Consider the following 10509-nt stretch of genomic DNA (forward strand, 5'->3'; position numbering starts at 1 on the left):
AATGTGAGAGAGGTTTTATCAGATATCATAAAATGGGTCTTGTGACAACATTTAATATATATATCGCTAAGCCATTGGCTCTTTGGTATTTAATGTATGTAAAAGAAAATTGTTATAAACAAGAAAAATAAGATTTATTGGCGATTTATTGTAAAAGAAAATGGGCTCTAGTTATTGAGTCAACAGCAAGCGTCGATTTATTGGCGACTTGACTGACTCTTAGAGCCTAAATTAAATTTCAGGCAGGATTTAAAACCCATGAAAATTTGATTTTACCATTTTCATGGCGTCTCAATTTTATTTTATTTTATTTTTTAAAAAATTTTTTCCTACTTATTGGCCGGAGGTCCACTCGGAAGCAATCTCTCTATCCGTCGAATAGAGAGAGGGATGATTTTCTCTACTTTTGAGAGTGTTTTCACTCTAGGTGGAGAAATGACTTGACTTTATTCTAGGATAAGGGAAGGATTGTCTACATCTCACCTCCCTCATACACCAGTTATGTGGTATTGGGTTTTGTTGTTGTAAGAAAAATAAGAAGCCCACTTTGTTGAGCATGAAAACTAACACGAATTTATTATTTAAAATACTAGAAAGGGAATAATGTTGCACATTATTTTTGTGGTGAGTTTGTAATACATACAGATCTAGGGACCAATACAAATATATTACGACTTTGGTGAACATTTTATCAAACGCAGAAGGTTAGGGACTTAAGTGTAACTACACAAATTATGTTTATCTTTACAAAGAGGGGGGAAATTAGGGTTCAAAGTACCTGCTAATTAACACATATAAACCCTAGTATCAATTGGAAGCCATCATCAATGGCGAATCGTACGGATCCAACGGCGAAGAACATACGAGGAACGAATCCACAAAACCTCATTGAAAAGATATTGAGGTCTAAAATCTATCAACACACATATTGGAAGGAACAATGTTTCGGTTTAACAGCAGAAACGCTCGTTGATAAGGCGATGGAGCTCGATCACGTCGGCGGAACTCACGGTGGTAACCGGAAACCTACGCCGTTCATCTGCCTCGTCACTAAGATGCTTCAGATCCAACCTGATAAAGAAATTGTTGTTGAATTTATTAAGAATGAAGATTATAAGTAAGTCATGCTTACAATATTTTATCCTCTTTTGTCAATTTATTAAAATTCTGATTAATTGCTTATGTTATGTACATGTTTATTAGAATGTGTGAATTTATTTATACGTGATGCAGGTATGTGAGAGTACTTGGAGCGTTTTATCTGAGACTTACAGGGACCGATATCGATGTGTATCGATATTTAGAGCCTTTGTATAATGATTATAGGAAGCTGAGACAGAAGCTAAGTGATGGACGATTTGCATTGACACATGTGGATGAGGTTATTGATGAACTTTTGACCAAAGATTATTCATGTGATATCGCTCTGCCTCGTATAAAGAAAAGGTAAATTTAGAAACCTATATGAATTTCACCCTGCTTCTGTTAATAGTAGAATTTGGTGATACTATGTGACTGATAGTTTATACTTTATCTGCCCGTGTGAATTGTGTTCCATCTATCTATTGCAATTTAGTTAATTAATAAGAAAATAAACTTACAGTAAATGGACCATTATAACTTTGAATGAAAGTATCAACTAAAGCGGGATACTATACTTGGCTCATAGTTTAGTATCAATATTCACTGGTGTAGCAGGAAGTACCATCTTTTGTTCTATTAGTAATTATGTTATAAGATTGGTTTGGTAGTTCTATATGTAATGCAACAGGCTGCAATCTGCATGTTCTAGAATGAGTCTTGTTGGGTAGCTGCTGTTTCAATTGACCTTTAACAGTCTAGTTTTTGATCTCTTCTTAAACATATATTTAGGGAATACAGAGTGCATGTTTATATGGTGTTACAGTCTGTTATTGCTGCAGCTGCCAATATAATACATTGATACTTCAATATATCTTTGCTTGCATCCAGGCTTACCATTGAAGCAATTGGTGCTCTGGAGCCTCGAAAAAGTGCACTTGAAGATGATTTTGAGGAGGAAGAGGAAAAAGATGAAGACGAGCAACTCATGGATACTGATGATAAGGATCATGAAAAGGTTTAGAACTTTCTGCATTACTCACTGACATGATTTGGTTCTCCATAATATAATGATGACTATTTTTTATTTTTTTTTTAATTAGGATTACCTTCGTGGACGAAGCCCAACAAGGGAAAGAGGCCGTGATAGGAAACACGACAGTCATAGACATAGGTATGATTACCTCTGTACCTAACTGTTGTATTTTATATGTTCTCTCTGCCATATATATTTTATCTTGTCCCTAACTTTATTGACATGTTCATTTTCTTGATAAAACCATCAGTTAGTTTGATTTCATGCTTATCTGATACTTGTGCAAAGAACCCACCTACAAGATGACCAACTCCGAATTTCAGTCAATTGTTCAATCTTTTTGTCATAAAAAATTGTGATGCTAACTCCAAGGAGTAGCGGAAGCTGTTTCCAACATTATGAGACATGCAAATGCAAATACGCATGCACATGGGCCGACCCATTTTAACTTCACACGGGTTCGCACAGCCTTGTGCTTTTGTAGGCTCAAGGCAGTGTAGCGACCAGTGTATTTAAACAGCTTCCTAGATCGATACATTATGATCCTGCCAGGTTTCTCTGTACTGACAGTGTACAGTAGAGAAGTATGATGGATCACACATCTTTAAGTTTCACAATCCAAGTTAGCAACTTGATATACTTTTTATATGCAGTTGGGTTTATTTGTTTCATATAGTTTGTGTGCAGTTGGTTACATTTTGGCATGCTAATGATGTGACTTTTTTGTAGGGATCGAGATTATGATAGGGAATATGAGAGAGATTATGACAGGGACCGTGGGAGAGGGCGTGATAGGGACAGAGATAGAGATAGAGACAGGGAGAGGTATAATGATAGAGATTATGGACGTGAAGGTCGGGAACGAGATAGGCGTGACAGGGATCGTGGTGGTCGGAGGAGGAGCTACTCAAGGAGCCGAAGCAGGAGTAGGGAGAGGGAGAGGGGTCGAAATGAAAGAGATAGGGATAGGGATTATGATGGGGACGAAAGACGAAGGAGACATGCACGAGACACGAGCCGTAGCCCTAGAAGAGTGCCAGAAGATGAAAAACGACCAAAGAAGAAGAAGGAAATGGAAAAGAAGAAAGATGATGGAACTGATCATCCTGATCCTGAAATTGCTGAAGCGAATAGGATACGAGCGTCTCTTGGACTGAAGCCTCTCAGGCCATGAGCTGGCATATGTGAATTTAAGTCATGAGTGTGGGTGTTTGGTATAATTTCTTAGTGAGAGTTGCTTTGTTATTACTGAGAGTGTAGTTTATAGATGGTGAAGTAAAATCTTTGTTGTAAGTTGCATTTAATGTGATGATGAATTATGAGATCATATGATGTGATGATGAATTTGAGATCATTTGACTGACGGTGTACGCTTTATTGGTTGGATGTTGGATCTGATGTGATGATGATTATATATGTCTTCTGTATCTTTTGATATTATATGCTTCGATGGTGCTAATTCCTGACAGTGATTTCCACTTCCTGCAACTGCATACTGGTTACTTTACAGCTTGGGGTTTGCATTTTGTGATGAAATTCAAGATTCAAGTTATTCATTCATGTCAGTATAAGGTAACTGACTGTTCCAATGATCTTTGTATTTGGACCATTTGCTGCTCTTCATGTTCCCTCCTTATCACTTTCTAGCTCAGCTCTTTATTTTTTTCAAGAACCAATGTATGTATTTTCTTCTTGTAAGATCCATACTCGTGAGTCGTGACATGAAAATGAGTTTTACTCCAAAGAAAAGGATGTAAGAGAAGGTAAGCTTTACCTGTAATTACTCTGTCGAAAACAAGCAGAACTGTATGTGTACTCCAAACAGTGTTGAACTTGTTGGACATACAAAAACAGCTTTTGATTTAAGATCATGTCCCAACTGTACTCGTTTGGACTACAAACAAACAATCAATTGGATTAAAGCGTACTTCTTCGCCAGGTCTCTCAATAATGTTGGATCTATAAAGTTCTGCTTCTACCACACCCAATCAATAGCTTCCAACTGATTGATAGGCAATACTTTGTGTTTTGAAAACAGAGCTAACAATTAAGTTAAACAAGAATCACCAATTGAAGGATGAAGTTACCTTGAACTAACAAAGTTGGTCATCGCATGCGTTATCTTGAACTAAATAAAATGGAAACCATTGGTTTTAGCTTAACTCATAGTAACCCGTACATTTTATGCCGAGTTCGTATGAACATGTTTTTCTATCCAATGGCTAGACTTTTTAACTACCCTTATTACCTACAAAAAATTTAACATACATATATAGCGGATCATTAAATACTTGAACACAAAAATGCAGCTCTCAGATGTAAAATATACACAACGGGATCAATTCGGTTTAATTTAATTACAAAGACAGCTGCACCATCAAACAGTATCACACATTTTCTTATATATATCTTTAATAATAATAATATAATGTAGCACTTGTTCTTGATTAGTGAGTCAAACAAACAGCCGAGCACATAATATATAATTAACACACATGCTCCTACCGTCTCCACAAACACACCTAAAAACTCTATCTTTCATCTCGAGATTTCATTCAAAAGAGATGATACACACACTGCCAATCAAAGAATGTATTAGTATTTACCACCTTAAGTTATTATATCATCAATGTGGGTGCATTTGCCTTTTTCCCTTCCATTGCATCTTTCTTTCTACTACATTTTGAACATAACATGGGTCCCGATGATGCTGAGAATATCGTTCCAGATAGATCCTTGTTTGATGCCTCATCTGCTTGACAAACTGCACATCTAAATATTCCCGAATTTGAGTTTAAAGATAAATCTTTTCCCAGCCTGCAATAATTACACAAGATGTATATAATGACTTAAACATTAAAAAAGTCAACTACGTATATCTACAGAGAGCGTACATATTTTTAATGATATACTCCACATTGTATTTTGCTCAACCATAAATGAAATAGTTATTGTGATCGGCCTAGCGATTATACCATGTAGCATCCTACATTATAGCTGGCGCTTTCAGATTGACCTATCATAGCTTAATCCAATATAAGTGATTGATAAACTTTATATATACATTTATTTTCTATTGCATACGTGTAAGAAGCTGTTTTTTTTTTTCCAAATGTCACACAGCAAGTAAATCTCACCTGATATGGCATCTTTATTATATATCAATAAAAATATATACGATAACGAGCATGATTTAACATTTACTACGACAAATCTCGCTACACGCACCATTCAGTTTATAGCGCCATACTATATTTGTAAGACTATAACTCTTGGGAATAGATCTGATAACATGTTTATATATCTCAAAAGTTAGGAAACTTCTACAAAATTAATGGAATCAATGAATCTTATTATAACATACCTTTCTGCAAGCATTGCAGAACCCTCTTCAAATATCTCCTCTACAGTCCCAAAAGCCGAAAGCTTATTTGGTTCCTTTTTCGCATAACTATGAAATCTTTTTACAGGAATGAGTGACGTCAGCAGATTTTGTTTCTTTTTGGGTGCCGGAGGGATAACAGGATACCCATATGGAATGATATCAACAACTACACATGTTGTGTCATCTTTTAGACCACGTGACCTCAGCGCCTCCTGTTTCCAAATTATATGTATCGATTAAAATCAATTAATAATAAATAATACACATAACAAGAACTGTGTTTCATCTGTTGATTTAAAACCTTCACAACAAGTTTGGCAGCAAGTTCTGCAGGCAATCCCCGGCAACATTGAGCTGCCACGTCAGACGATAACGCATCCCAAATACCATCTGAAGCAATTATAAGTCTTCCTCCCGAATTTGAAAGCTACATCAACAAAATTAATGAGTCAGATTAACATTTAAATGTATCAGAACATAAAAGAAGGCAATAATGATGCATTGTTTACAACCTTCACTTGCTTAACGTGAGGTATTGGAACGATAAATTCCCCGACATCCGTATCACCGATTGACCTTGAGAGACACAACCCGCCAGGCCAACATCGAAGTGGACCAACCTAAAAGAAAATTAATGTAAGATTTACAACTTTTTCTATTAAGAAGTTAAAAGCTTGAAACTTTATCTTTATTTACCTCATTCCCGCCAAAAATATTAAGGCGTCCTACTTCACCGCCACTTGCGGTAACACGTTCCCGTTCTTCAACATTCTCTTCGAGCCTATGATCAACAGTCAATAGTGATACAACACCTGCTTGTGTGTCTAATATGCACCGTGAATCCCCGACCGATGCGACAGTTATAGTCCACCCGTCAATCACAACGAATGTAACAGTCGTACCAGATGTTTCACCTAACAATCATAAAAAGATTATCAGACAGAGACGTTGCTAAAACTAATGGTGAAATGATAAACGAGGTCAAATCCAAATCCAATACCTTTTTGTTGAAACTCGATATCTGTTTTCACAAAACCTGCAACCAATGCTCGAGGAAGCGCTTGAAGCCACCCTTCACGATCACATCCTTGAGGAATCGCACTTAAAATGTTGTTCAACAAATTCTCCTTGGCAAAAATAGCAGCCGATATACCATTGTGCCCATCAAATATCTACCAAAAAGGAAACCAAATTTCAACAAACTGATACAGTAGTCAAGTTACTAACACACCAATTAAACAAACAGATCCTAAATATATACCGCGAAAACTGTAAAAGACGTTGACGGATCCCCCGGAATTCTCTGACAATCGGGACTAATCAAGAAATAATCCTCCCCCTTTTTTGCTAAAGCAGCTTGTCCGTATCTAACACTAGGTTTTTCCACATTCCCATTTCTAAGCTCCCGACCAATCAACGTCCCGAGCGGTACAAGTGCCGGATTTGTCTTCATACTTATAATCTCCTTTTTGCTCATTTTTTGCTATAACAATTCGTTATCCAATACCCTAATTCATTTTCAAAATAAAAAGTTAATTAAAACACTACTTGATCAATCCATACAAATATACTTCATACTTAAACACTTAATAGCAGCTAAAAACTCAACCTAAACTAAAATCTTCACATAATTCATTCATATTCATAGCAGTTCCTAAAATTTTCTACTGCAAATAGTCAGTTAATCACTACTCACACATATGTAATTATGTATATATCAAATTAACATTTTCATATCGGTGTGTAAGCATTTAATTACATAAAAGAAGTCGGAAACACACAGTTAGCAAAATGCAGATAGATATATAGATATATACATACACATAACTGATATTATGTGGTTATATATATTGATACTAAATTGATGATAACTTACAGAGAAGACATTGAAGAAAGCGCAATCAGATCTAGAATGAAGAAACTAAAACAGCATTGAATAAAATTTGAATTGTTTAAGTTGTATAAATTGAAATACAATCAATTTGTTATAAACCCTAGACTAGAAAGAGAATGAGAAAGACATAAATTTAGAGGACAGAGAAACGCGGGGATGTAGAAGCGGGTTTTGGTTTGGGTTTGGGTGTGGATCGGGGCAAATGTTTCTTCTCTAAATTCATATATTTGATTGAATTGATTATTGATTATTGATTATGATTATGATATGACAATTGATAACAACCTTTTTTTTATTTATATTTATATTTATATTTATATTTATATTTATATTTATATTTATATTTATATTTATATTTATATTTATATTTATGTTTATGTTTATATTCTATTTAACTTTTAAAAAAATTACACGAATAGTCCATGTAATTTGTATGATCTTGCATATGTAGCTACTAAACTTTTGTTTTTGCAAAAATGATGATTAAGGTTTGCAAATCTAGCAAGAATGATCACTTCGTGTAACAGACGTTAGTGTTTTCCGTCAAATGTTAGTCACATGCTAAATATGTGAGGGTATCTTGGTCCTTTTAAATTTCTCTTCTCTTTTAAATCAAACAAGTCCTAAAGCTTCATCTTATTCTGTTAAAACCGTAATTAAACCTACGTTGAAATCTTTAATTGTCGTCAACAAAATTTCATAAATCAACTAACTAAATTTGTTGTTGTTGCTGTTTAGATTTGAACATAAACGTTATCGTTCATAAATCCTTTAAAATCAAGCAACACAAATAAATTATTTTAAAACCATCAACAATTCATTAGTGATTTCCTCTGAGTAGAGAAAAATGAATAACGGCAGGTTCACGTATTATTAGCAACAAGAAATTTACTAAAATAATATCAGCAAATTCACTGGCGAAGCTATTCAATAAAATTACAACAAAAATAGTCATTCACCCGTTTCCATTTTCTAGTCACCTGCAAACTTCATCTTAAAACCAGAATGGATCCCGACATAAACATGTCTGTAGTACATCGATCTGAATTGTGTGGATCCCTTTCAAAAACAAACGCACTTGTAGTACTTGATTTCGTATATCCTTTTCAAATACAAACGCACCTATGCTACTTGATTAAACTCCCAAACTGATTAAACTCTGAACTTCATATCTGAGCACCGAAGCCTCCATCGTTTGAAATCGAAATCAGTCAATTATTCTTGAACAAAATTAAAATTAAATCCACTAATAAGAGCAACAGAAACAAGGAAGGCACGATTTAAATCCAGCAACGAAACGAGGTATAAAAATTGAAATCACGAATGAGATATGAGACGAAACAATTTTGGTTACCTCGAGCATATCCAGGTTCGTTCCTCGCTAAGAAACGAGGTCCAGAAATCAGATATGGAACCCGACATGGAAATAGTTGTTCAAATCTGAGTGTGTTACAGTGGTGGAGATCGTCGGAGATGGGAAGATGGTGTTGCAGGTCGCCACTGTGATTACTGATTACCGGAGATGGAAATCGTCGGAGACGGAACCCACCATGGAAATGGGTGTTCAAATCTGATTGTGTTACTATAATACGGAGTATATAATTTTTTATTATTATTATTTTCAAGGTTGGTACTTGGTAGTGAATAAGAAATGAAGAGATGGCTAAATTTACTATTTTACCCCTCACATTATATGCACATGCATGATTTAACGAAAATATTAACGTCTGCTAGACAAAGTGACTAAATGTGCAAGATTTACAAACTTTGGTGACTAACCTTGCAATAAAAAAAGTTTATTGACTAAACGTGCAAAATCGTATAATCACATAGACTATTCATGTAGTTTTGTGTTAACTTTTAGTACCTTTGTAGTTTGTTGTAATCTAACTAAAGACAACTTTTTTCTTTTATTTATTTACTAGTAAGCCCTTGGACTTGTGAGCTTTTATTGACAGAATAATTATTTATTAAATAATTAATGTATATGTATATATTAAATTAAAATATTACTATGATTTTTTTATTTTAATAAAAAAAAAAAACTAGAATATCACAAAAGATGAACACTAGAACTTTATATAAAAAACAATACTATTATTTTCTAAACATTCTATTGATCCTTTTGAATTTACTAGATATAGTAATACTAGTTCTGTATTAACTGATATATTGCTATTTAATCAATGTTTTTTTTATTAATGGATATTTTTGAATGTTATATCACTTTTTAGCTATATTTTAGTATTTCTTAAGTTAACAAATTCGATTATTATTTCGAAGTTAAAAACCGTATTCACTCATTTATAGTATTTTTCTTGGGAATTACTAGAACTCTGTATAATGTTTTATTTATGGTATATGTTATTGTCAAATGTCACTGTTTACAAAACAATCCAATAAATCATGGTTACCCACTTATAAAAGAATAAATCTATAAGGTTGACAAACAAAATGATCTTGCACTTTCAACATCAAATTGTGGTGATAGTTGACAAACAAAAGGAATTATCAAAATTAATTCCAGCTAATAAATCACCATCGTCTCCGCAAGAGCTTTTATTTTCATGAAAATTTATAAAATTATTTTTTTTTGGAAAAACAATATATATTAATAGGCAAAATAAAATTAAATAAATAAAGCTCATCCATGGCATGTTTAACCACGAACGTGTTTACTATTTTCTTTTGATCACGAACGTGTTTACTTTCCTTAAACGATAGAAATTAAATTTATTATGTTATTAACCACGCAGACTTGCCTGAGTGGTTATTGAGTTGTTCAATGAAGCCTATCACCCGGGTTTGATTCATGACTATGCCAAATCGTTTATAAAGGGATTGTGAGTAGATGGTGTACATAATGCGCAATTCACCCGGTACCAGGTCTCGCGCTCGGGGACTTGATTACCAGAGGTTTATCCTCAATGGGGAGACAGTCTGCTCGTTCATAGAGGGTTTTCTCGCTAATCAAACAAATAAAAATATAATGTGATATTGTTAACGTGTGCTTTTATGTGACATACGCTAACTTGCATTTATTGGACTCATATTTTCTTCAGATATCATTTTAAATTTAAAATTAATACAAAAAATATAAATTAAACACTACAT

At 34.1% G+C, this 10509-nt stretch overlaps 2 protein-coding genes across 2 annotated transcripts; one reads left to right on the plus strand and one right to left on the minus strand.

The window, feature by feature from the left end:
• Positions 1-784: 784 nt before the first annotated feature.
• Positions 785-3553, plus strand: LOC139852395 (uncharacterized). Its single transcript, XM_071841680.1, has 5 exons — positions 785-1117; positions 1234-1446; positions 1972-2098; positions 2184-2254; positions 2846-3553. Exons 1-5 carry the CDS (start codon positions 828-830, stop codon positions 3288-3290), a joined length of 1146 nt encoding a protein of 381 aa, XP_071697781.1. The 5' UTR covers positions 785-827; the 3' UTR covers positions 3291-3553.
• A 903-nt stretch (positions 3554-4456) lies between these two features.
• On the minus strand, positions 4457-7495 carry LOC139852043 (probable protein phosphatase 2C 5). Its single transcript, XM_071841260.1, has 8 exons — positions 7378-7495; positions 6763-7009; positions 6502-6673; positions 6198-6415; positions 6014-6121; positions 5803-5928; positions 5481-5713; positions 4457-4933 (listed from the first exon to the last, which is right to left on the minus strand). Exons 2-8 carry the CDS (start codon positions 6976-6978, stop codon positions 4735-4737), a joined length of 1272 nt encoding a protein of 423 aa, XP_071697361.1. The 5' UTR covers positions 6979-7009; positions 7378-7495; the 3' UTR covers positions 4457-4734.
• Between the last annotated feature and the right edge of the window lie 3014 nt (positions 7496-10509).

The sequence above is a fragment of the Rutidosis leptorrhynchoides genome, chromosome 6, assembly GCF_046630445.1.
Source record: "Rutidosis leptorrhynchoides isolate AG116_Rl617_1_P2 chromosome 6, CSIRO_AGI_Rlap_v1, whole genome shotgun sequence".
NCBI lineage: Eukaryota > Viridiplantae > Streptophyta > Magnoliopsida > Asterales > Asteraceae > Rutidosis > Rutidosis leptorrhynchoides.